This window comes from Arachis stenosperma, chromosome 4 (assembly GCF_014773155.1).
Source record: "Arachis stenosperma cultivar V10309 chromosome 4, arast.V10309.gnm1.PFL2, whole genome shotgun sequence".
Classification (NCBI taxonomy): Eukaryota; Viridiplantae; Streptophyta; class Magnoliopsida; order Fabales; family Fabaceae; genus Arachis; species Arachis stenosperma.
The window spans coordinates 21,647,023-21,674,365 of NC_080380.1; the positions used below are offsets into that span (position 1 = coordinate 21,647,023).

The window sequence follows — 27,343 nt, forward strand, 5'->3', positions numbered from 1 at the left end:
TAAGATTAAATCGAAAAGGTCATCTTGCAAGGTTTAGGTTCATGTTCAGTTAGCATAATACCACCGAATGATCAACATTTTCTAACTGAACTAGCTCAACATTCTTTTGAAATTGATAATCCTTTGTCTCTTGACATTTCTAAATTAGAATCTGAGGTGTTAAGTGATCCTATTAACCCTCAAAGTCAAAATTTAATATTTAGATATTTCTTTTTACTATTTAACTTTTGAGTTTGTATTTTGATAAGATTATATGAATTGGGTTGTTGATTTTTTGTGTAGCGTTTTAAATTTGAAAGATATTTTAGGATGTTTATTTATAATTTATTTATTATTTTTATTCTAAAACGATTTTTCTGGTTAAACCACTGGTTAGACCGGTTAGACCAATAAATTAGTAAATCAGTGACTATAGCAGTTTGATGACCGGTCCGGTTATCAAAACCTTGTTGTAGTTTAAAAATCTTAATAGCACATATAATAAAATTCTAAGTGACTTAACATCACAAACAATTATTTATTTTTTAAAAAAATTAAATTTCATTCACTAACCTCTTCATGTATGAAATATTGCAAGCAATATGAACAACACCATTTAACTGATAGATATGATTTAAGTTGTTTTTCATATTCACAGTTTGAATATAGTGAATTTTTTTGTTCAAATTTTCTTTAAAATTAGCATTTAGGGGAGCATTTTGATGAAATATAATTCAAAACAAATAAATTCGAATTCTTTATGTACGTGTGTATATATATATATATATATATATATATATATATATATATATATATATATATATATATATATATATATATATATATATATATATATATATATATATATATATCATAGATCTATATCAAAACAAATAATTTTGATTTATTATTAGTGGATTACTGTTAATTTAATTAATTTGAATTACATATAATTATAAATAAGATTTTATTAGATAGATAATAATTTTTGTGAACAATGTGAATAATGGACTTTAGAATTGATTCAATAAAATAAAAAAATACTTCACTCTCAAATTATCCTCTAAATTTTAAAATTAGGATAATCATTCGCATACCTAATAAATTGAATATCTATTCATTATTAATTATACATGAGTAAACTAAATCAAAAAGAATAATCATTTAATTAAAAACAATAAATATAATTATCTACATACCTATTAAATTAAATAATATATCTATTATTCACATTATTTAATATTCTTATTATTTAGTTATACTTTTTCTCGTGAATATTTCTTCTTTGCAGGAGTTCCTCATAAAATTGAATGGGGTCTACTTTCTTTAGGTGAATCCTCCCCCCACCCTCTTTTTTTTTTCCATTTTTCCCAAAACCCCTGTTCCTCTCGCTCTCGCCCGCTTCTCCCATCCCATCGGTTCTCGGCTTCTCGCCACAACCAAAGGAACCCTCTCTGCTTCCACGCCATCGTCAAAGTCGCTTTTTACTCTCTAAACTGCCTTCCCTTCTCTTCTTGCTCAAGAGTAGCTTCTTCCTTCAATCTCATACGAATTCTTGTATGCTTCTATAATTCCATCGTTTTTATTTGTTGTTCTCTATTCATCGTTCATCAACCAACATGTTTAACTCCCACCGTTACAAACCCCTTATCTATCTAAACCTAAAAGTTCTATTCCGAAGAACACAACCACACATGTTCTGCACTTCACAATCACACTCTTTGACGGTTTCATACCTCATCAATAACCTTGGCTTCACCCCACAATCTGCTCTAAACGCATCAAAACGGCATCGTTTCAAGACCCCACACAAGGCAGACTTAATAATCGCATTCTTCAAGACCCATGGATTCTCCCATTCCCAAATCGCTTCCATTGTTGCCAAGCTACCTAAGATACTTTCAGCCAATCCGGAAAGAATCCTGCCAAAGTTTCAATTTCTGGCCTCCAAAGGTGCTTCCACCGATGACATTGTTCTGCTAGCCACTAGGAACCCTAGATTCTTGCATTCGAGCCTCAAGAACAACATAATCCCTACTTATGGAATGATGAAAACCTTCTTTCAATCCGATCAGAAAACGCTCCGTTGCATTGCTTCTTTCCCTGCTTTGTTCATGGAGCATCGCTTGGTGAAAAATGTCAAGTTGTTGGCTGATGCAGGAGTCTCTAACTCCGCAATCCACCATTTATGTCGTACCAGGGTGTCCGTGCTCTATTCTTCTGATTTGAGGAAGCTTGTGGATGAAGTAAAGGAATTAGGGTTTGATCCGTCATCGGTTAAATTCGCCATAGCTTTGCTAGCCAAGAAGACTATACGGAAATCACTGTGGGATGCGAAAGTCGATATCTTGAAGAGCTGGGGTTGGTCTAAAGAAACAACGTCCCAAGCATTCTGGAGGAACCCTTTATGTATGCTATCATCTAAGGATAAGATTAATGAGGTGATGAAACTTTGGGTCAATCAATTAGGTTGGGACCCTTTGGCTCTTGCCAAGTTTCCATGGCTTTTTGGATATAATTTGGAGAGAAGGATTATTCCGAGGGCTTTTGTTCTTCAGTATTTACTTTCAAGAGGTCTGAGAAACAAGAATGATAATTTAAGTACCCCATTTTATGTTTCTGAAGAGTTGTTCTTTAACAAGTTTGTGGAATGTTTTACCGAGGAAAGGTCTCAACTACGTAAGATATACTATGAGAAAAAAGGATGTTCATGATAATAGGCAATGAGACCTATGGCATTTTTCCTTTATCAGGTATCAACTAGTTTTAAACCTTATTCTTTTCTCTTCATCCATTGTTAACTTTTCCTCTGTCTAAATTGTGACTAATTTGACCGATATGGTTTATTACTTTATTTATTTCCGCTGCATTTCATTGCTTGTTGATTGTTGTCATTCTTCATTTCCCTTCATAGTCCTGATGTGTATCAATTACTTGGTGTTTGATACATGATTGATGCATAAGTACAAATTCTTAACGTGGACTGATAGGCTGACACACAACTTTGGTGCATCGCCTGAAATTTGTAGATACAAATACAAGTAGGTGGGAGTAAAAATCAGGGAAGAAAGAGTAAAATGGAGAGAAGAGAGATAGAGACATAAGTGAGATTTTAATGGGTGGTTTATCTAGGATTTGTTCACACAGTTTCTGATTTCTCTTGTTTGTTTGTAACCTAGCTGATATGTGGATGCTGTTGTTGCTGCCGCCTTCCCTTGCAATATTATCTTCCAATTTTCGTATTAGCGTCATCTCATTGAAAGGATATTCTAGTACTTGGTTCTACTCAAATCTCTATTTTAGGTGTAGGTTAGTTCATTGAGCTTAGATATGACTATGAGTCATGTATTGATGACCAAGTGAAAGCAAAGTTTGATTGATTGAATAATTGTTCATTCGTCATCATATGTATACCTATATATGGTGTGAGTCACGACAGCTTCTGGGCACAGCATAAGCATGGTAGTTCAGGTAGCAGCCTCGCAGGGGTGCTAATTACTACTTGCTTGAGATGGATAACTGTGTATGAGATATTAAATACAGATCAGGATCTTTCTTCTGATTTTCTGTTTTGAGTTCTTTTACTAGATTTTTAAGTTTTTATAAGAAACTTAGCTTGCTTTACCTTTGGATCTGTTCTGTGTTTTTTACCTTATGAGTGGTCAATTTGGTATCATTTGATTCATGTATCCCGATCCATCTAGTAGAACAAGATTTAGTTGTTGTTATTCATTCTCTAACACTCTTTAGTAAATATTTTTATCTACGAGGAAGACGCTTCTCCGTGATTCAAGGGAAAGTTTTGTCCTTATTTGCAGTATGATCATAATTCATTTGAATAACACTATAACATAGAGTATAAGTTTTGCCGTTGGTGAAAAAATGGAAAACAAAAACTTAAGCTAATTTTGAGTGTGGCAGTCTGGTAGAATCATAGGAGCCACAAAGATTTACTTCTTAGATTTGTTTATTTATAAGGTGATGTTAGATGTTGGTATAAGGGTTAAAAATTAATGCTAAGGCTGTCTCGTCTGATTCTATAACTTGCTTTATTGATTCTACTAATTAGTTTTTTTTTTTTTGGTCGGTGGATTGGACAACCCCCAATCCTAGGTACACAACACACCCACACATTCCTCACACTTACCACAATATTCTCCCTAATTGCAACCGGTCGGGTTTGAACCTGCGACCTTTGAGGTGAGGAAGGGGAGATATGCCATGTGAGCTAAGGCTCATTGGCTACTAATTAGTTTATTCAGTTATTAGTTCAGCTTTCTGAATTGTGAATTCTACTTGAGGTTATGGATATGAAAGAAACTTATCTCAGTTGCTTTATTCAGCTTTGAGTTAATAGTTCTCTTTGGGTTTGGAATGGAAGGGTGGATGATAGCCCAATTTGTAGTTTATCCAAATCTACTCTGACAGGTTCTTGATTGCTACGAATAAACATCATTACAAAGTAAACCAACTTGCGGCTGAGCCATGTGAATATGTGAATATTAAACCACACCAAGTTCGAGTTCTAGCAGTGGCTACTGGCTAGGTTAGTGTGTGTGAGTGAGTAAATGTGTAAAAAAAAGTAAAAACCTACGCAAACTTGAGTTGGTTTAGTATTAGTGGGACGTAATTGCATATTCCCTAAAGTTTTGGAGTACTAAAACTCCGGTTAAAAAGTTAAAAAAAAGTTAGCATTTATGATTGTTTTATATTTTTTATTTAAAATTTGTTTGGGTTAGGATTAAAATTTTACATTAGATCCGTTAGACTTAAAAAGCCAGTTTGAACTTATTACACTTTTTGATTAATATTATCCATATTAGATTATTATAACATTTAAAAAAACTATTATAACATTATAATTAGAAAAAATAAAAAGTTTAAAAAAATAAAAAATCAAAACATATTTTTAGTATTAATTTTAAAAGACTAAAAAATACCCTTTAATATTAAAATTATTTAATTTTAATTTTAATTTTATTTAATTAAAAAGACAAAAATATTCTTTTAGTATTAATATTATTTAAATGTATTAAAATAAAAAGACCAAAATATCATTTATTTTGTGGAAGCATATTAAAAGGGAAAAAAATTCTATGTCATTAATTACTTATAAATATTTATGAATTTAACTTTAATTTTAAAATTTTAAATTTATATATACACTATATAACGTAAAATAAATACTTCGTATAAAGAGAATGAATTTAATTATTGTTCTTCTTTCTAATTTTAAAAATTAATTATATTAAGCATTTTGTAACTTAATTTTACTGATTTATACTTAATTCATTCTATTATACTCAAAATTTATTTTTATTATACTATACATACTAAAATACATTTATATTGTGACTTTTTTTATGTTCTGTATCTTCTTATTTAAATACCAATTCATAAAAATAAACATAAATATATAATAAAAAAAAATTATTTATTTAAGTATTATAAAGAGAATATTATTCACAAAAATAAAAACTATTCTTAAAATTATTATTGAAATTTAAAGAAAAAGTAAATATAATTTAAATAATTTATATACATAATTTAATTAAATAAATTTAACTCTCTAATATTTTTTAAAGAGGAGAAGATACAAGTTTGAGATAAAAATATTTTTTTTTAAAAAATCTAGGAATCACCACTAATGTTATTGAAAAAATAAAAAATTTTAAATTTCACATAATAATTTTTTTAGAGTTTGGGACTCGATTTGAGCTAATTATCTTATATATTAAAAAAATAAAAATATACAATTTATACAATTTTTACTTAACCTTAATCAAACTTTAACCATCATTTACATTTTTTTTATTCTTATTTTTTTTTGTTGCAAAATTTTTTTTCTTTTCTTATTTTTTTAGAAATCAAATTCTAATTCGATATTCAAATCAATGCAAAATGATATGATCGGTCCGGGTTTAGTCACAAAAATATATTTACACCCTAACTTCATGAATTAAACATCAACTCTAGTTACAAATCCGATGATAATGTAACACTATTCTACTTTTTAATTTGTGAATACTTTTTTAAAATTATTTTTAAATTTAGTTTTAACTATAAAAATCTAAAATTAAATTTAACTAAGCCAGTGAGGCGAAGTGGCTTGAAACGGTGACGCGACAATAAAAATGATGAAGGAGATGTAACGTTGAACGAGACACCGGCGACAATGGTGAACGACGGTGATGGATTTGGTTAGAAGTGAGATTTGGAAAAGAGAGCTATGAGGTAAAATAAATATAAAGGATTTTTTAATTTAAAGCAGAAGAGGTAAAACAAATATAAAGAAAATAATAGAAATTTCAGTTACAGAAAACTAATTTAAAAATAAAAATATATGAAGTATTGGTTCATTAAATAATTAAAAACTTTATACACTGTTGATTAACCAAACTATAAAAGAGTATTGTAAACATAATCGTATTAAAAATAATATGAGTATATTAATTTTTTAATTTATAATTAACGATTTTAAATAGTTATTTTTTTTAAATCGAATAAATATAATTAATCATATAAATATAATAATACGAATACATTTATTTTTATTAAATTAAATTAAGTTATTAATTAATTATATTTATTTAAACTTTAATTTAAAAATTTATAATTTAAAATTTTAAATTATGTGAATAAAATTAAATTAAATAAAAATAAAAATATACCAATACAATTTAAATCGTACTGTAATGAGTTTATAAAATTCTAAAACAAAATAAATCTTAAAAGATAAAAATAAAAAATTGTTATGGAAAATAATAATTTTTTATTTTATTTCAGTAAAAAAATTAACACTAATAGAACATTAATTAAAAAAACGTTGCTTAATAAATAAAGATGGAAGATTAATATTTTATGATTATTTTATAATTTTTATTTAAAAGTATAATTTTAAGTTAGTGTTAATTTTTTAAATATTAACCTTTTAAAAAAATATAATTTGTTGGTATTAATTATTTAAAAATGTTATCAATATATAATAAAAGTTCTATTAATAAAATACATGTTAGAATATTGTGCCAACACACGTTACAATATTGATAGTGTAAAGAAATTTTAAAATTCCAAACATTAGGGGAGTATTATAACATCCATGAGTATTAGTTCACTAATCTGATTAAGTAAGTGTTAGGAGTTAGAATCCAGCTATCACAGATTAATCATTAGTTTGCAAAACTGGGAGATACCATATAAAACTAAACAAGAAAAACATCATTACAAAGTATAATGTAATATAATGACAAAAAAGATAATGTAATATAATAATAGAATTATCATAATTGAGTAAATTCCTGTTTTTTTTTCTCCTTCGACTCCAAAAGTTTTAATTTTTGACTAAATAATTCTCTAAAGATAATAAATGATATTGTGGCTCCTTAAAAATTAACTTCCTCTAAAAATAAGTGGCAATAATTTGTGTACTTAATTTGTTTTGTTTTTGTGAAATATTTGAATAATTATTTAAATGGTATATAAAAGAAAATTAAGACAAAATTGGATTTGGATATTATTCCCTTCTCTACCCTCTCCTCCTCCCTCCCTCCCCCGCTTTTTTATATTCTATTTTTTGAACTTTGACTATTTGCACGAAAAAATATTTTTTATTATATATTTTTTGAATTTTGGCTATTTGCATGAAAAAATATAAAAACAATTGCCACTCGTCGCCAACATTTTTCTAAGCATAAAAGCTCTTTTATTTTTAGCATGTTTATAAAAAATTTACGTCAAAAAATGTTTTTTTTTTTAAATTTACCTTTTTTATATTTGATGTATTTTGTTAGTGAGTATTAATACTTGGGAGTCATGATTTCATATATATAGTTTTATATCTATTTATAATTTAATTTTAATATATTGATGATATAACTAAAAAATGTATTCCTACATCTAATTATATATTGTTATGTTAGTAAAAGATGATTATTTTAATTTTTATAGGGTGAATAGTTATAAAAAAATAAATATAAATAAATTATCATGTATTTTACACTTAATAAATTAAATTAATGTTTTTGGCCAAAATGAGTGACGACCACTATATTTGACCTTTGTATTGTACCATGAGATTTTGTCTTATTCTGTTGAGTTATTGATTTTAATTTTTTATAGCATTAAGTTTATCTAAAGTAAAAAGTTTGATAATTTAAAAGTGAATAATTTTTTATTTTTTATTTTATTAATTTTTTTATTTTACAAGATTTTTACTTTAGAATGAAGTTTGGCTTAAAAGTTTTTAGGCCGAGTTTGGTAACTTAATTAATTTTTTTTAAAAAAAAAAACTTAAAATATAATGATTTTTATTAAACAGTTTATAAATAAATTATTTTATATTTAAATTTTTAATTATAAAAGTATTTATTAATAAAATGAGAGTGATAAAACAGTTTTTAAGAATAAAAGAAATCATATTGTTTTATCTCTTTAAAAAAATTTAAATAATTTTTTGAGAAATTAAAATTATTTTTTTAAAATTATATCAAACAATATTAATGTAACTTTTCATAATAAAAAAAAGTAATTTTTGCCACTTTTCAAGGCTCTTAATGCAATCAAGCATCGTACTAAATTATCCGGTTCAATTGAAATAATTAAAATCCAATTACTTGATTAGTTTTGTTTAAAGTAAAAAAATTAGTGACAAATGAATCGACGAAAATTAGTAAACTAATTAAACGGGTCTTATTATTTAGGAGCAAACTGGTTGAAAATTTATTAAAAATGTATTTGAGAATATATTTTCTAAATAAATGTTGTTTTATTATATTAAATTTAACTGAACTTCTAGAACTTTGAATATTTAGTTTTATTAGTTTAATGACCCGTTTAGTATTCAAAACTTTAAAATGGTATATTTTTAAAGAATTTAATTTTAATGCACTGTCAATATAAAGTAATTTTATACATGTATTTAATTATATAACATCACATCAGTAAAAATAATTATTTTTTATATTGACTGCGTAAATAGTCATACAAACGAACGATGTAATTGCACGACTATATAAAATGCTTTACAGTATTAGTGCATCAAAATTAAACTTATTTTTAAATATAAAAAATTTAACTATAACAATTGAGGGTTAAATAAATGTTTTGGTCTGTCATTTCTTTTGTGGCATTTGCTAAAAGAGCAGAAGTAAATTGAATTATTATATAATTTAACTTTATACTTATGGTTTAAAGAATAGGTATTCACTTCCAAATTAATGTGTATATGAAATAATAATAGAGATCAATTTTGCTTACTTTTTGAAAAATTCGAACCGAAACTGAAAAAAAAAAGGTTTTTTGTCTAGATCAAAACTATCAATTGCTAATTTTAGAAGATTAAAAGTTTATTTATCCCAATAATTAATTATCTAAAGAAATGGAAATTTTAGTGAACAACTCAATTGTAAAATTGTGTATCTCAAACTTAAAAATTTTCTCCGCACAAATTTAGGGCATGCCAAAACTTTAATGTAAAAACGAAGAAAATTTGGTTTTACATTTTCTAATAAAATTTACTCTTATCATACCAAGTTAGCAGTTCTAATAGATTTCTATAATTTAGCTCATTAGATGTTGGGATTTCTTTTTTCAATTAATATTATTCTTTATTTTCAGGATTTTTTAATATAAAATAAAAAAATCATTAATTTCTAAAACAACATATTCGAACTTTATTTTTGAAAATACAATTTTTTTTGGTAATTAAAGCAAATTCGTTGCACTTCCGGCGAATTCTATGGTGAGTTCAGCGTACTATGTATACCTGGTGGGACCATTTTTTTTGTCCTTTTCTTTTCTAATTTCTCCTCCAAATTTACTATGTTCCTCCTTTCTGTCTTTTCGACGTCCGTGAAGTTCGTTGTGAATGACATTCTCAGTTTCAAGTCCGTAAATAATAAGTTAGTTAGAGTTACGAGTTATTTTTTTTTAGCTTAGTTAGAGTTATGATTTACATGTTAGATAAAATTACTAATTATAAGTTGCATGTTAGTTAGAGTTACAGATTTATTGTTTATATGTTAGTTAGATTTACTGTTAACTGTTTTTATGTTAGTTAAATTTTTTATGTTATTGTTTTCAAGTACAGTTGCTGTTTATTGTCTATAACATGTTAATTAGTATAACAAAGTAAATTGTTAGTTAGTTTAGTCAGAGTAATTAGTTTAAGTTTTGAATTAGAAGATAATTAGTGGAATAATTAATTAGGTTAAGTTAGACTAGAAAGAAACTTAATTAGTTAAATTTAGGGTTCAGTTAATTATTAATTAATTAGTTAGTTGATGGTGTCAGTTAGTTGGGTTAAATTTAAATTAGTAAGTTTATAAGTTATTATGGATTTAAATATTTTTTTAATAATTTAGTTAACGTAAAAGGAACTGAGTTCAGTGTGTGTGATTTTATTTTACTAGAGCGTGTTTAGATGGAGCAGCAGTTATTAGGTTACGAGGATGAGATGTACAGATTGGATCACGTTGAGTACATTGCTGGTAGGCTTGATCGAATGGTACATTTTTTTCGCTATTTTTTATTTTATTTTAATTAATAAACAGAGATGAGATTATTTTGTGTTCACCGTTCCTGATTTTTTAATTTTTTGTTTCTGTTTGGTAGGCGCCTCGAATCCACTTGCCTCGGCATTGATAGAGAGGTAGATGCATGAGTCCCACACGTTTTATCTACAATGTAGAGAGATGACTATCACTCTGCAGGACGTAGCCTATCAGCTGTGACTCAAGATCGATGATGATCCTGTGAGTGGATGCATTGATGGGTGGGAGTAGCACCATCAGGGATGAATCATTGAGGGGTTATGTGAGCAGATTTTGGGTGTTGTTCCTAATCCAGAGGACAGACAGTCACAGAGCAAGTGGACTGTGAAGCTCACTTAGTTCTACAACACAGTTTGCGTTGCTGTTTTGAACTATGGCCATTAGCAAGGTCTCACCGTATTTACTATATAAGTGAGTGCCATCAATAGAAATAAGTGGCTTGCAATGCTTGAAAGTCTCAACACACGGTGAAAACGTCCAAAAGACCCGATGAAACATGATAGTGTCGGCAGAATCAGGCCAAGGCTGTGTCACTAGTTGCACGCAAGTACCTGAAGAGACATTTTCAGCGGGCTTATTATAAACGTCTGAATTCTTTAATAGCGAATAACCAAACTTGAAATAAATCTTACCAGGCAAGTACATCTACATAGCGAATAACCAACGAGGAAGTTCGTTGTATGACTCCTCCCAATCGCCATATATTTTAGCAATGACTTTCTGTTTTGCAAGCCAAACCTTTCTGTAGGACGCCTTGTAACTAAAGTGATTCTCCACACCTCCTTGGAGAACTCTGATGTTGATTGTTAGATCGGTTTTGACCATCGTGAAAATATGTTGTGCAATCACCTTCGAATCCAACCTACGATAATCTTGTCCCATCGAAGTTTGCATGCAAGTATGAGGACTAGTGTATCTCCTAACTTCACACTTTTCTTACCACCGTCGATATGATATGAGTATGCTCCAATTACAACTGGGCTCGAACTGGATATACTGTGTATTGTACCTCAACTGGTCACTCTCTACTATTTTGTACTCCGTAGCCCTCCTGATGATGTACTGTTTAACTGCCAACATGACTTCTTCCTTGTTCTTAAATTGTTGTCCAACCTCAAACTCGTTGCTTGGATCCTCTTCAGGGCCTCCACGGGTAAACGACCAATCTGAAGTCATTGCATCGAGATTCAACCTCGTGAAATGATCCAGCCGGTCATATGATCGAGAAATGGCAGGCTGTGTCAGAGCAATTTGTGTGTCACCATAGTAGTTCATCTCTTCTTCCTCGTCACCATCATCAGGAATTTCAGGTGGTTCTTCGCCAGCATCGTCTCCGTCATCGGGGTTAACTTCATACTGATCCATCATCAGATCCCTGATAGCAGAACCATAATGACTTTCAACACCGTCATCCATTAAGTCAACATTACGAGCTTCAACATTAAACCTCTCCTGACTACCCTCGGGTGGAATATTTAGATCCACCATCATCCTTCTGATAGTTCGTCTAACAGCTCTACTCAACGGACTATCATCGATAGTATTTGCATATGATCCTTGGCCACCTAACTCAACAAGAAACACGAATAATTCCAACAGATGAATATTTGTCCATCGGTTGTGCCACGACCTTATAAGTCGTACGTCCTCGTCGTCCCGTAAACGGTACCTAATTCAAAACAATAGAAATATTTCTTAGAACTGTGGTCTGATAAATATACTAGCAACAGAGAGAATATCACTGTAATATACCTTTTATAAGACAAACTGCCATCTACTTCGGTCAGATATCTGTAGTAAATTTTTTCACCCTTTTTGTCTCTTGTTGCCCGATGGAATAAAATATCAAATTCTTTAAAACTGTTAAACTGTTGATTTTTGGTATCATATAGGTAATTATCGGTTGTTCTGATCTAAAAACGATAGAACCTTCTTTGTCATACACTATTTCACCATCATAATGAATGGATAACAACGGATTCCTTCACATTGTAGAGAAAAAATGTCAACAGTGAGAAAGAAAGTGAACAATGAAATTGTGGCTCTCTGATCCACTCTCCAACAGGCATACTTTTATTTTAGAAACCTAATATAGAATTTGCCGGGGTGCGGCGAACTCCATAATTTATATTTGCCGGAGGTGCGACGAATTTACTTTAGTTACCAAAAAAAATTATATTCTAAAAAATAAAATTTAAATTTATTATTTGGGAAATTAAATAATTTTTTTATTTTATTTAAAAAAATCTTTATTTTCAATACATAATATAATATGAGATATAGATACTTGTATTTTTTTCCATATGTTAGAGTTTATTATAAAATGTAAATTATTAGTAGAAGAAAAATAAAAAAAAGATACTTGCGTGTAAATGTAGTCATGAATCATGATCACCGTGTATCTAATGTCCCTAAGTTGATAAAAATCAATTTTTGATTTGGAGAAGACACGATAGTGCACGTTGGATATGATAAGGTGGCCAGTAAATATTCATATAAAAATATTCTTTAACCTTTCACTTACAGTTTCAACAGGACTCGTCATCACTCCAATTCTCCTTGTTTCCAGAGACAGGCACATAGAAATATAAAATTATATTTAATAAAAAAAAATATAAATAAAAATAATGTGTTTAAAAATATTAAATTAGTGTATTTTATATTTATTTTCATAGAAAAAATATAAAAATATTAACAAGAGACATAATTTATTTTTTATTTTTTATTATTTTTGTTAATTTTTTATAATTATATTTTTTATTATTATATTTTTCATTTCAAATTTTTTAAATAAAAAATAGAATAAATTAAATTTTCATAATTTATTTTAATTTATCGTCAAATAAAATATAATAATACAAAATTTTGTATTTCTATCCATTAATATCTTATCCTATTCTATTTTCAATACCTTATCTTATCCTATTTTCTAAAACAAACGCAGCCCTTGTGTTTGCCGACAAAGCTCAGTCTTCATAGCCATGGCTAAGGTTCAAAATGGTATGATAATGATGATGATTTATGTGAAGTTGATTAAAATAATGAACACTACAATTTACTTTTTTTATTTCACAAAGGAATTAATTTGTCTCTTGGTGCAAAATTATTTTTATGTTAGACTCTAGACTCTTGAGTTACATAACAGCTATGGGTGTGTTTGGTAACAAAGTTTGAAGAAAAACAGCACGTTAGAACTTCTTAAAAGTTTCATTTTTTTGTTTGGCTAATTTTTTTCTCTACAAACGCAGAAGTATTTTTGTTTCTAAACCCACATTTACAAGAAGCAATAATTTCTAGCTTCTCCGTTGCACTAGCGTGCTTTTAGCTAATATCTTCAATATTTATTTTTCTTTTACCAACTTTATCCTTTATACATATTATTGCATTATTTATAGAATTTTTATTATTCCTCTCTATATGAATTCTTTTTTATTATTTTTTATTAATTTTTTTATTTGACATTATATATTTTTATAGTTATAATTTTTGTGTATTATATTTATTATTATCTTTTTATAATAGAATTTATTGATCCCATTAGATAATAATAATAATAGTTAAAAATTATAATGTACTAAAAAGAGTACTAAGAGTATTAAAAATATACTATATAAAAAATATATAAGAAAAAAATATAAAAAAAATTAAACATGTATACAAAAATAATATTATAATTTAATGTCATGTCCTTTTAAGTAATTATTTATCTAAAAGTGATTTTAACTAATATTATCCAAACAAAATTTATTTTATCAAAATCAATTTTGGTAAAGAGTTGCCAAACATAAATCATGTTGACACAAACTTATTTCTATCCAAAATCAATTCTATAAAATCGCTTTTATTCAAATTCCAGTTTGACCAACCACAATCCAAACACACTATATCGTTGACCTAACAGAGGTAAGGTATTTAATGCACGAGCATTTTAATTATTTTTTTAGTATTTCGTTCAATAAAAATTATTGATTTTTTTATTATTAATTAAAATTTTAATGTTTTTAATTAATATTTTTTAAAGTTATTTTAAATTTTGGTACGTGTAAAAAAGTGTTAAAAATGAGCAAGATCAAAAATAAAAAAAAAAGATAAATAGGTCTCTGACTTTTTAAATTTTTGACAAATACATTCCTGACAAAATTTAAATACAAAAAAGTCCTTGACTTTAACAAACTGAGGACAATTTAGTCCTTCCATCTATTTGCCTCTCATACACCAAATAGAACTGGCTGACGTGGCTGAAACGGTGTCCAGGTGTTCATTATGATGCCACGCTGGAAGGGGAATAAAGTTCGAAGGACAAATAAGTTCTTGAGAATTTAGTTCACTATGCTTTTATATGTATCATATATTACTATCTAATTGAAATATATCTATATTATGTATCATATATTACTATTTAATTTAATAATCAAATGTGTCACATGACACTCTTATTAAAATTGAGAGAAAATATTTTTTTTTCAAAATTAATAAACTCCTTTCTTAAATTCTCTCATCTACCTCTCTCCATTTTTCTATTTCTCTCTACTATTTTTAATGTATATATAATTATATTTTATATTAGTAATTTGACAAATCAAAATATGTCATCCGATATTTCTTTACAATTAAAATATTTTAAATATAAAAGTATACACATTAAATTATTTTAAATTTTTTATAATGAATGTTAAAATTAATTATTAATAAAAAATTAGACTTTTTCATATAAAAATAATAACTAAAAATTTTATTATTTAATTTTTTATCTGCAGATATCTTGGTTTTCTTAACCAGAGACTTTTGTCAACTTACGACTTTTTTGTAAAAGTAGTTTGATTTTATAAATCTTTTGTGCCATGCATAATTTATACTATTAGAACAAAGTGAACTATAATTTAAAAAAAATATTCTCGTAATGTTATTATGGATAAAAATACTAGTTCTAATATAATACACAAATGCACTAATGCTAACTTAATACATGAATGATGCACAAATGAACTAATGCTAACTTGATGCATAAATGAACTGATGCTAATATAATACACAAATGCACTAAAACTGAACTAATGCAATTTAAGAAAAAAAGTAGAAACAGAACAAGCTCAATTTCTACAATTTTAATACAAATAATTTAAATTGCAGAATACAACAAGTTAACTAGATTTTAAAATACAAGTATAATTTTATAAACTCAATAATAGAAGTATAATAGAAGTATAATGAACTAAATTCTCAAGGACCTATTTGTCCTTCGAACTTTTTTTGCAAAATGACGTCAAGAACTTATTTGTCCTTTGAACTTTATTCTCCTTTCAGTGTGGCACCGTAACAGACACCTAGACATCGTTTCAGCCACATCAGCTAATTTTATTTGGTGTATAAGAGGCAAATAGATGAAAGAACTAAATTGTCCTCCGTTTATTAAAGTTAGAGACCTTTTTGTATTTAAATTTTATGAAAGATATATTTGTCAACAATTTAAAAAGTTAGAAATCTATCTCTCTTTCTTCTAAAATAAAAATGAGCAAGCAATAAGCAATAGCAACAAGCAAAACAAAAATAGAAGGAACATCCAAGTCCACTCTCACTTGGCCTTGGTTGCATCTCACGCAACCACTAACCTCATCTCCAGAGATTGCCTTTCTTTCATGCGCCTCACGTTCCCCTCTACTACGCCTCGCACCCTCCTTCCTTGCGCTTCATGTGGTTGTTGGTGCGTCTCATGTAGCATCACAGTGGCCTTCAATACCTCCACTTTGGGCTTGCACTTCACACAAGCTATGTTGTGCCTCACGTACCACTCATGGCCTACTTTTTCAAGGCTTGCGATCCTTCAATTATTTTTTTATTTTTTCAATAATTTCTAATCCTTTAAAGCACTTGAATTGATGATTGAAGCTTGAACATAAATTTCATAATTTGAAACATTGATTGTCAACTATAAAAAATTATTTATATCTTCACTTGAGATTTGAAAAACATTAATTATTTTAGATTTGATTTGGTTTGAATTCTAAAATAATTAAGTTTATGGTTAGTATTTAAAAAAGAGAAACATTTATGTGACTTCACTCTTCTCTCAGTCGTTTTTTAATATAAAATTTTTGTTTTTCTTTGTATCATGAACAACTAAACTCTTTTGTTAAGGTTATAAACTCTATTCATCTTTTTATAGATTATTAATCAAAATGTTTTACTTTATTTGAGGTTTATGCTTTAATCTAGTTGATGATTGAGTTTTCGTTTTTCATCCTTAAAGATTTAGAATTGTTGGAAAATATTCTAACTTCGTTTTGAATTCCAAATATTGTTTTGAAAAAAGTAATATTGGAATTAACTTGAAAATTTTTCTCATGACTTTTTAATTTAATTAGGAATAGTATTTCAAAGAGTGTACGACATTTTGTGATTTTTAATTGCTTTAATTTGAATAAGTGACATAAAATTCAGATTAAATTTTTTTTGAAAATCATTCTTTCTTTTAAGTTTTAATTGTTTAGGACTAGTTTGAATAAGTGACATAAAATTTAACTTAAGGACTATTGTTGAATCTTATTGAAACTAAATCAGATTTATGTTTCATCTCTTTTCTTACATAATTGACTAAAGAATTAGGGATTAATTAGGTTAAAGAGAAATTGAATTGTCAAGAAATTGAATTGCCAAGAAATTAAAGTTTGATTATTTATGATTTGTCGTGACTGATCTCTGCATGCCTCAAATAAACGAACATAATGATTGTTTTCCTAAAGAGTGAACATTTCTGAAACTTTAACTTTCTCACTATTATTGTCTTTACATTCACTGTTTGGTATTTTTATTGCTCTCTGATCACATATTTACTTTAATTCCTCACTTCTCTATTTATTTGATCTGTTTAATTAAAATAATCAATTAATTATTATTGTTTAGTCTTTTAATTCTTGTGAAAACGACAACGTATTCACTATGATATTATACAATTCGATACACTTATTGAATTGTAGTTTTGCAAAATTTCACATCATTATCTAATTCAAAAATTAATATATATTTAATCATTTTAGCGTATGAGAAAAAATTTATCATTTTTGAATATTTATAAACATTTTTTTTAAAATGTAAAAATTTGCATACAATTATTTTTATACAAAAATAGTTAAAAATCATTAAAACGAAAATTTAATAAAAAATATTAAATCATCTAATACTTTTCGATTATAAATTTTATATAAAATAACTTTACATAAATTTCTATCTTTAAAAAATTAATAAAAAAATTGCTAAATAAATGACCAATTTTAATGTCTACAAATAGTTAAATACTGCTTGAATCTCAATAAATATTGTATTTATCTTTTTTAAAATTTAGATTTTTTTTATTATTACTACTATTTGTTATTTTTTATTTTATGTCTTTTGACTCTATACTATAATTAAATATTTTTCAACTAAGCCACGTGTTTTTCCATTTTTCGTTCGTCTTTTTTACTTTTTTTTCTCCTTCGTGATTTATTTTTTTTGTGGTATTTGCTATTGTGGATAAAATAATTGTTATAAGTTAAATAATTAATTTTAAATTTAAAAACATAAAAATTAAAAAAAAAATTAAATATTTAAAAATTATTATAAAAATAATTTAGACACTAAACAAAAAATACCTTAAAAATTAGCCTTCTTTCTTTTTCATTTAATTTTTTTTCAATCTCCAGTCTCGTCTTTCATTGTTAAAATTGTCACCTTTTTTTTCTCATTTTCCCAAAATGCCCTTTTCCTGTCGCCACTCTTCTCCAATCAGTTCTCTTCCTCTTTACTTTTACGCCATTGCCAAAGTCTCGCTTTTTACTCTCTAAACTGCCTAGAGATGTGAATGGGGCGGGGCAGGGCGGGGCGGGGGCGGGGGCGGGGGATGCCTCCCTGCTCCCCATCCCCGCCCCCAAAATTAATTCCATCCTCGCCTCGATCTCTGCCGTGGGGAATAATTGTCTCCATCCCCATTCCCTGCGTTCCCCGTATTTTTCGCGGAGCCCCATTCCCCATCCTCTTATGTTTAACATTCATATGAAAATTATAGTAAAAAATATCAAAAAAATAAAAAACAAACTAGAAAATACTATTATAAACACACAAACATATCTTATCTAAGATTATAAGTCCACAAATACAACATAGTAAATTATAGTCCATAAAATAAAATTTTAAAATACAATTTCTATTCTAAAAAAAAATAATAAGATATAGTCTTTAACATCAAGTGAAAACTGGAGAGAGTTGGGGCTGTGGGAGAGAACAGTGTATGGTGCTGTGGGAGTTTTGGAGTTTGAACAAAGTGGAGATGGAAGAGAGTTGTGATTGGAAATAGAGAGTAGATGGCGCAGTAAACAACACAGTGAGTAGGGAAGACTGAATAATAGGATTAGGATTTTTTAATTGGTGAAATTACTAAAAAACCCTATGTTAAAAATAAAGTAAGGTTATTTAAGAAATTTCAAACATTCGGGAAATTATCGGGGATGGGACGGAGATCCCCGCTCGAGTCCCCGCGCCTGTCTCGGGAGAATTTTGCTCCCCATTCCCATCCCCACGAAAAAAATTTCCCACCATGGAAGCCCCATTCGGCCCCGCCTCCTGGAATTTTTGACACCCCTAAAACTGCCTGCCTTCCTTTCTCTTCTTGCTCAAGTAAGTGGCTTCTTCCTTCAATCTCATAACAATTCTTTTATGCTTCTATAATTCCATCTTTTCTGTTTGTTGATTTATGTTATCACTCGTCATTCATCAACCAACATGTTTAACTCCCACCGTTACAAACCCCTTATCTATCTAAACCTAAAAGTTCTATTCCGAAGAACACCACCACATATGTTCTGCACTTCACAATCACACTCTTTGACGGTTTCATATCTCATCAATAATCTTGGCTTCATCCCACAATCCGCTCTAAACACCTCAAAACGGCATAGTTTCAAGACCCCACACAAGGCAGATTCAATCATCGCATTCTTCAAGACCCATGGATTCTCCCATTCCCATATCGCTGCCATGTTGCCAAGCTACCTAAGATACTTTCGTCCAATCCACAAATAATCATGCCAAAGTTTCAATTTCTGGCCTCCAAAAGTGCTTCCACCGATGACATTATTCTGCTATCCACTAGGAACCCTAAATTCTTGCAATTGAGCCTCAAGAACAACATAATCCCTACTTATGGAATGCTGAGAACCTACTTTCAATCCGATGAGAAAATGATCCATTGCATTGCTTCTTTTCCTATTTCGTTTATGGAGGCTCGTTTGGTAAAAAGTGTCAAGATGTTGGCTGATGCAGGAGTCTCTGACTCTACTATCGGCTATTTGTTGCGTACCAGGATTTCAGTGCTTTTGTCTGCTAGCTTTAGGAAGCAGGTGGATGAAATAAAGGAATTAGGAATTGATCCTTCAACTGTTAAGTTCGCCATAGCTTTGCGTGCCAAAAAAACTGTACCGAAATCACTGTGGGATGCGAAAGTCGATGTCTTGAAGAGCTGGGGTTGGTCTAAAGAAACAATGTCCCAAGCATACAGGAGAAACCCTTTATGTATGCTATCATCTAAGGATAAGATTAATGAGGTGACGAAATTTTGGGTCAATCAATTAGGTTGGGACCCTTTGGCTCTTGCCAAGTTTCCATGGCTTTTTGGATATAGTTTGAAGAGAAAGCTTATTCCAAGGGCTTTTGTTCTGCAGTATTTACTTTCAAGAGGTCTGAGAAACAAGAATGATGAATTAAGTAACCCATTTTTTATTTTTGAAGAGTTGTTCGTTAAAAGGTTTGTGGAATGTTTTCTCGAGGAAAGGTTTCAACTACTTAAGATATACCATGAGAAAAAAGGATGTTCATGATAATAGGCAATGAGATCTATGGCATTTTTCCTTTTATCAAGTACCAACTAGTTTTAGACCTTATTCTTTTGTCTTCATCCATTGCGGGACAGATAGGCTGACACACAATTTTGGTGCATCGCCTGAAATTTGTAGATACAAATACAAGTAGGTGGGAGTAAAAATTAGAGAAAAAAGAGTAAAATGGGAGAGAAGAGAGAGAGACATAAGTGAGATTTTGATGGGTGGTTTAACTAGGATTTGTTCACATAGCATTTCTGATTTCTCTTATTTGTTTGTAACCTAGCTGATATGTGGATTCTCTTGTTGCTGTTGCCTTTCCTTGCAATATGTATCTTCCAATTTTTGTATTCGTGTTATCTCATTGAAAGGATATTCTAGTACTTGGTTCTATTCAAATCTCTATTTTAGGTGTAGGTTAGCTCATTGAGCTTAGATATGAGTCATGTATTGATGACCAGTGAAAGCAAAGTTTGATTGATTGAATAATTGTTCATTCATCATCGTATGGTGTGAGTCATGACAGCTTCTGGACACAACATAAGCATGGTAGTTCAGGTAGCAGCCTCGAGGGGTGCTACTTGCCTACTTACTACTTGCTTGAGATGGATAACTGTGTATGAGATATTAAATACAGATCAGGATTCTTCTGATTTTCTGTTTTGAGTTTCTTTACTAGATTTTTATAAAGAAGAAACTTATCTTGCTTTCCCCCTTGCTTGTGAAACGCTGTTGATTGGGTAAGGCAAGCAGGGCGCCCTTTATAGTCCAGTTTGAAAACAGCAGCTCCACCCTCACTTGACCCGGCAATTATCCTTGGAGTGTTAATTTCAACAAAGCCTTCAGATGATAAGAATTTTCTGAATCCTACTCAACAATGCAATGAAATAATTTGATCATTCATATCATGGGGGAAAATATATACCTTAAATGTCTTAGTATGCACTAATTGCAATAAAGCAACCATGATCTCAACAATATGCAATTCAAGAATGAATGTGAATAAGTAAGACTCTTCAGAATAAAATTCATATGAAATGCTTTACCTTTTTAACTTGTGCTTGGATGGAGAAAATTCCTTGATTAGTTGCAGTTCTGAGTTCAATTACCTAAGGAGATGTGTGGTTGGAGAGAATATAAGTATATTCCTAAAAATTTTGAGATGGAAATGTCTTATTCTCATATTTGGTTCAAGATTTAAAAAATTATTATTGGATATATTTTATTCTAAAGAATTTAATTCCCATTTCTTCTCTAGTTATCATTAATTCCAATGGGAATGGAATGTAAATAATGAAACAAAAAAAACTAAATTACTCCTATTATTTAATACTAGATTTCACCTTCTTCATTTTTCTTTGAAGAACGAAACTCTAGCAGAGCGTTTTGCCCTCCCAAATCAGTGAGCTTCACCATCGCCACCTGATAAACCACTATTTTATGGTTTATCTTGTGCTCAATTCATGGAGGAAAATATATACCTTAAATGTCTTAGTATGCACTTATATGCACTAAAGCAACCATGATCTCAACAATATGCAATTTAAGAATGAATGTGAATAAGTAAGACTCTTCAGAATAAAATTCATATGAAATGCTTTACCTTTTTAACCTGTGCTTGGATGGAGAAAATTGCTTGATTAGTTGCAGTTTTGAGTTCAATTACCTAAGGAGATGTGTGGTTGGAGGAAATATAAGTATATTCCTAGGAATTTTGAGATGGAAATGTCTTATTCTCATATTTGGTTCAAGATTTAAAAAATTATTATTGGGTATATTTTATTCCAAGGAATTTAATTCCCATTTCTTCTCTGATTATCATTAATTCCAATGGGAATGGAATGTAAATAATTAAACAAAAAAACTAAATTAATCCTATTATTTAATACTAGATTTCACCTTCTTCATTTTTCTTTGAAGAACGAAACCCTAGCAGAGCGTTTTGTCCTCCCAAATCAGTGAGCTTCACCATCGCCACCTGATAAACCACTATTTTATGGTTTATCTTGTGCTCAATTGAGTGGTTTTTATCAAGTCTCTGCACACTTATTCATACAATTTGCATAGTTTTACAATTCCTTCCTAGTTTTGTTCTACAATTGAAAACTTGCTTCCTAAGCCCTTAAATTGAGTGTTTTAATTCCCTTTTATACCATTCGATGCCGTGCATTAAGTGTTTTCAGGCTTTATAGGGCAGAAATGACTTAGAGGATGGAGAGGAAGCTTGCATAAATGGAAGGAGTACAAGAATTAAAGGAGATAGCCAGCAAGGAGCGACGCGTGCGCGTGAATTGGAGTTCGCACGGTGATGTGTGCGCGTGCCTGACGTGTACGCGTGATATGTGCTACCTACAGAAATCGCAGAAAACGCTGAGGCCGATTTTGGGCCGAGTTTGGACCTAGTTTTCGGCCCAGAAACACACACTAGAGCCAGGGGACAAGCAGAGACTCAACACACGTTCTCATTTGCATAGTTTTAGTTTTAGATTGGAACCTTAGAGAGAAATTACTACTTCCTCTAGGTTTTCCTCACATTCATAGATTTCTAGTTTTGATGCTTTTGATGCTTTTGCTTTGGATATTACAAAGAGTTACTACCTCCGTAAAGTCATTGTTATTCTAGTTTGTTTACTATTCCTGTACTTCTTTTATTTCTCATTTACCCTGTTCAGAGTTACAATTGGATATCTTATATTTTAGAATTTATTAATGCAAAGATACTTTTCTATTTAACTTCTTTATTTCTTGATTATTTTCAATTGAGTTTAATTACCATGTCTTCTTTCTACTCCTTTCACATGAATGTGAAATTGGTATTCATGTCAATGGAGTAGAATTTTAACTTGGCTTTGGGGTTGATTAATATTGGAGACCCTTGAGTTGAAAAAACTCAAGAGTTAGATAGTAACTGGAAGTTGTTGGTTAGTTCTCTAGTTGCTAACGTTAATCCTTCCCAAGGGAGAGGATTAGGACTTGTGAATAGAAGTTAGCTCAACTACTTGAATTTCCTTCATTCGTTGAGGGTTAACTAAGTAGAAACAATAACTTGTCATTATTTATCTTGAAAAATCCAACAAGGATAGAACTTCCAATTAATCTTCTCCAAGCCAAGGCCTTTATTCCAATTACATAGGTCGTTTGTTAAATTATAATTATTTGTGTGTCCATTCCCAGACTCCAAATTTCTGAGAAAACCCCTAATCAATAATTTGCACTCTCTTAGCAACTCGTTGGGAGACGACCTGGGATTTCTACTCCCAGTATTTATTTCTAAATTTTGTGACAACCCTTTTAAATTGATACACGAAATTTTATTGATTAAGAACTGTACTTGCAACGCTAATTTCCAAATTAAATTCTTAATCGGTAATTTTTCGTACGTCACCACCGCTACCGGAGCCGGCACCGGTGCCGCCGTTACTCTAAACAGAAGATTTGTCTCCTTCTCTTCTCAGATTCATGTTTGCAATGCCTCTCTCTGTGAATTTTCTTCCAATCTCACATTAAGGTTTGAATTTTTCCCCAAATCAGTGGAGGCTTCACCAACGCCACTGCCATTGGAGCTGCGCTGGCCCCAACGTTACCCTAAACAGAAGACTGGTCTCTTTCTCTTCTTCGAGTTCATGTTCACATTGCTTCTCTCTGCGAATTCTTTTCAAATATCTCATTAAGGTTTGGATTTTTTTTATGCTTTCTACATCATATTACACTAATTTTCTGCAATAGACTGCTAATTTGATTAGTTAATTTTTTATTTTTCTTGATTTTTTATATGCTCTTTGTGATTATGTTGCATGCAAACAACGTGTTTGATGATTTGCCTCAATAAAGAGTTTAAGTTTGTGACATTTTTACATGCTTAATTTGGCTTGAATCTGACAAAAACATATTCTTACATGCTTAATTTGCCTCAATAAAGAGTTTAAGCTAGTGGTTTCTTTTCTTGAATCTGACAAAAATATATTTTTACATGCTTAATTTGGCTTGAATGACTGCTCAATCTTTCTCATCTCCCCTTTGTTTGCTACTCTGCTGTCTCCTCTATTTAAGGTTTCACTTCTTTTCTCATTTAGAATCTTCTTATATAACCTGCAAAGCATTTAATTTCATTTCTTATCTTGTTGCATATAAAGGATCTTGTTCGGTTTTATGTTGGTTGAAATGAAGTAGTTGTAGTTTAAGAACTTATGATATTAGCATAATAGTAGTAGTAGTAAAGTTCCTAATTGCTACTTCGTTTTCATTTATGCCTGAAATCAATCTCTTTAAAAACATGCTAATTTTTGTTCCGTTTCTCTGCCTTTTTTTATTAATATCTTTAAATCTCTGCCAATCTGTTGTTGAAATGCAATACAACAACAAATTTAGATTTCAAGAACATTGAAGGAGTTTTTTTATGGGTTCTCAGTTTTTCATTCCAAGTCTAAATTTAAACCTGGCATATTAGAGTAGAATTATTATTCAAAGAGTAGAAATTATTCTTATTTATTAATTTGATTGTTAAAAACTAAAACAATTCCTGCATTGCATACTCCTTTGGCTTGATTTTGTTCAAATTAAGATGTTTAATCTTACGTTTTTTTGTTTGGATTATTCCTTTTCAAATTGATATATGGATTACGGTTCAATTAGATCATGGAATTATTATTGATTCATGCTTTCTTGATTATGACAAGTTCCAACTAGTTTTTCTGACATACATTGGTTTGGCCCTGTTTTTGTACTTGTTATAAGAACAAAAAGTATTAAAAGCAGATAGTGTACCTGTTAGAATCCTCTAAGCTGTTCTCTAAAATTGAAGGGGGAGCCATTGTTGTTGTTAGTTTTAATATGATGTGTCACTGATCTATCACTTGCGTTTGACTCTATCAGTTGTATATAACCTGTGTATGGCTCAATATAAAGCCAAGATTGCCCTCTAAGACATGGTCCCTTTCAGTCTTGTCATCTATGACTTGCTCCATTTCCTTCATTAGGTGATGGAGTTTCATTATCCTTCTTCTCTTCTCTAAGTAATTGGCAAAGCACCTCTTCATATGGTACCCACTCTGCCTCAATGCATCCAGCATATTCTCCGTTATGGAATTCGTGCACTTCAACTTTGGTGCTGAAGAAGTAGCAGCCATTTCTGAGAAAGTTTCTAATCACAAAATAATAGCTCGTCTTCAGGTTCATGTCGGCTCTTTGTTATTTGCTTTTTTTTACCACTAAAACTCTGCTTGTTGACTATTTGGTATTTATGTTAAACAAAGTAGAGGGTAGATTCGAGATTTACATGTAGATAACTGATAAAAAAGAAAAAAAATAGGGGCAGGAAGGAAAATTACATGTGACAACAAGAGAGGGTGTGTGAAGAGAGTTGAAGGAGAAGGGTGTGTGAATTGAAAAAGGGGTACATGAGACAGATTACTTTGCTGTCTAAGGATTTGAATCTTGGCAACAATAAGATTAAGGATACATTTTCACATTGGGTTCAAAGTTTACAGATTTTGAAAATATTGGTTTTACGATCCAACAAGTTTTATGGGCTGATAGTCAGCTTCAAAACCAAAGATGTGTTTCCCAGTTTACTCATTCTTGACATCTCATCCAATAACTTTAGTGGCCTGTTACCAGAAGCCTACATAAAAAGTTACCAAGCTATGAAGATTGTTGTTCTAGGCTTCTAGCAGAAGTGCAAAGTAATTTCTATTACATGCGAAGTGCTGCCTTTTATATATCCAACATTGTCCTAGAATATGATGATTCTGTGACTGCAACAATGAAAGGGCTTAGAACCGATTTTGAGAAAATTCCAAACGATCTTGTAAGTATTAATTTATCAAGTAACAGATTTGAAGGAGAGATTACAGATGAGTTTGGAAAACTTGTGCACTTATAGGACTCAACCTTTCACATAACAACTTCATTGGTCCTATTCCCCGCTCTCTGGAAAATTTGATAAACCTTGAATCGCTGGACCTTTCTTCAAATATGCTTGATGGAGAAATTCCTGCTGAGTTGACCAATATGAACTTTCTTGCATCCTTGAATCTTTCCAACAATCATCTTGAGGGATCAATACCTCGAGGAAAACAGTCTGATACATTTTCAAACGATTCCTATGAGGGAAACATAGGGCTATGTGGATTGCCATTGTCGATTCAATGCAACAACAATGTCCCTTTGCAACAATATCCATCTTCTGAGGCTGAGGACAAATTTGGATTTGGTTGGAAACCAGTGGCAATAGGATATGCTGTGGAATGGTGTTTGGAATTGGCTTGAGATGTTGTGTTTTCAGGAAGAAGGAATGCCACAGTGAAATTTGATATTGTTGTACAATATAACTTTTGAAAGGAATGAAATGAAGGAAAGCTTGATTTTTGTTATGTATATTTGATTTGATATTTTTAATACATATGTGTTTAGAAAGGTAGAGATTTATTTTGTATAAGTACAATTATGAATTATGAGACAAATTATGGATTACGTGATTTTTTTTTTAAATTTAGATAAGTATTTTTGCGAATTTTAGTTGTAATATTTGTTATTAGGAATATTTTAGTAAATTTAATTGTGATAATGTTAATTTTAATTAAAGATATTTGTTATTAGGGGTATTTTAGTAAATTAAAAAAATTAGAATCGGTAATAATTTTAATTAAATATATTTGTTATTAGGGGTATTTTAGTAAATTTAATTGTGATAATGTTAATTTTAATTAAAGATATTTGTTATTAGGAATATTTTAATTGTGATAATGTTTTAGTAAATTTATTATTAGAGGTATATTTTGTAAATTTAAAGAAAAATAATAATATTCGATTAGTTTTATATTTAACTTTTTAAAAAAAATTAAAAAATTCAATATTAGGGGTTTTTTGAAAATAAAAATAAATATTTTTATCTAAAAATGATTATATTGAATTTATCTTGAAATATATTTATATGTAAAATTTTGATGTATTTATTAAATTTAGTCA

The 27,343-nt window shown here is 29.7% G+C and overlaps 3 protein-coding genes across 5 annotated transcripts; all 3 read left to right on the forward strand.

Annotated features, from left to right (window-relative positions):
• The first annotated feature begins 1,326 nt into the window (after positions 1-1,326).
• Positions 1,327-4,661, forward strand: LOC130973538 (transcription termination factor MTERF5, chloroplastic-like). Of its 3 annotated transcripts, none has more exons than XM_057898119.1 (2): positions 1,327-2,732; positions 3,159-4,661. In XM_057898119.1, exon 1 carries the CDS (start codon positions 1,599-1,601, stop codon positions 2,691-2,693), a length of 1,095 nt encoding a protein of 364 aa, XP_057754102.1. In that variant the 5' UTR covers positions 1,327-1,598; the 3' UTR covers positions 2,694-2,732; positions 3,159-4,661. The 3 variants fall into 3 exon arrangements, with proteins under 3 accessions (XP_057754102.1, XP_057754104.1, XP_057754103.1); XM_057898121.1 differs by having other exon boundaries at positions 3,419-4,661; XM_057898120.1 differs by having other exon boundaries at positions 4,093-4,661.
• Positions 4,662-19,585: 14,924 nt separating this feature from the next.
• On the forward strand, positions 19,586-20,377 carry LOC130974756 (transcription termination factor MTERF5, chloroplastic-like). Its single transcript, XM_057899612.1, has one exon. It carries the CDS (start codon positions 19,586-19,588, stop codon positions 20,375-20,377), a length of 792 nt encoding a protein of 263 aa, XP_057755595.1.
• Positions 20,378-26,072: 5,695 nt separating this feature from the next.
• On the forward strand, positions 26,073-26,644 carry LOC130974757 (putative receptor like protein 25). Its single transcript, XM_057899613.1, has 2 exons — positions 26,073-26,187; positions 26,259-26,644. Exons 1-2 carry the CDS (start codon positions 26,073-26,075, stop codon positions 26,642-26,644), a joined length of 501 nt encoding a protein of 166 aa, XP_057755596.1.
• The last annotated feature ends 699 nt before the right edge of the window (positions 26,645-27,343 follow it).

Excerpts from the sequence above, each read along its gene's own strand:
- LOC130973538 (XM_057898119.1), top strand. The coding sequence starts at position 1,599 with ATGTTTAACTCCCACCGTTACAAACCCCTTATCTATCTAAACCTAAAA.
- LOC130974756 (XM_057899612.1), top strand. The coding sequence starts at position 19,586 with ATGCCAAAGTTTCAATTTCTGGCCTCCAAAAGTGCTTCCACCGATGAC.
- LOC130974757 (XM_057899613.1), top strand. The coding sequence starts at position 26,073 with ATGCGAAGTGCTGCCTTTTATATATCCAACATTGTCCTAGAATATGAT. Across the intron at positions 26,188-26,258 it reads AATTCCAAACGATCTTGTAA|GACTCAACCTTTCACATAAC; the intron begins GTATTAATTTAT and ends GTGCACTTATAG.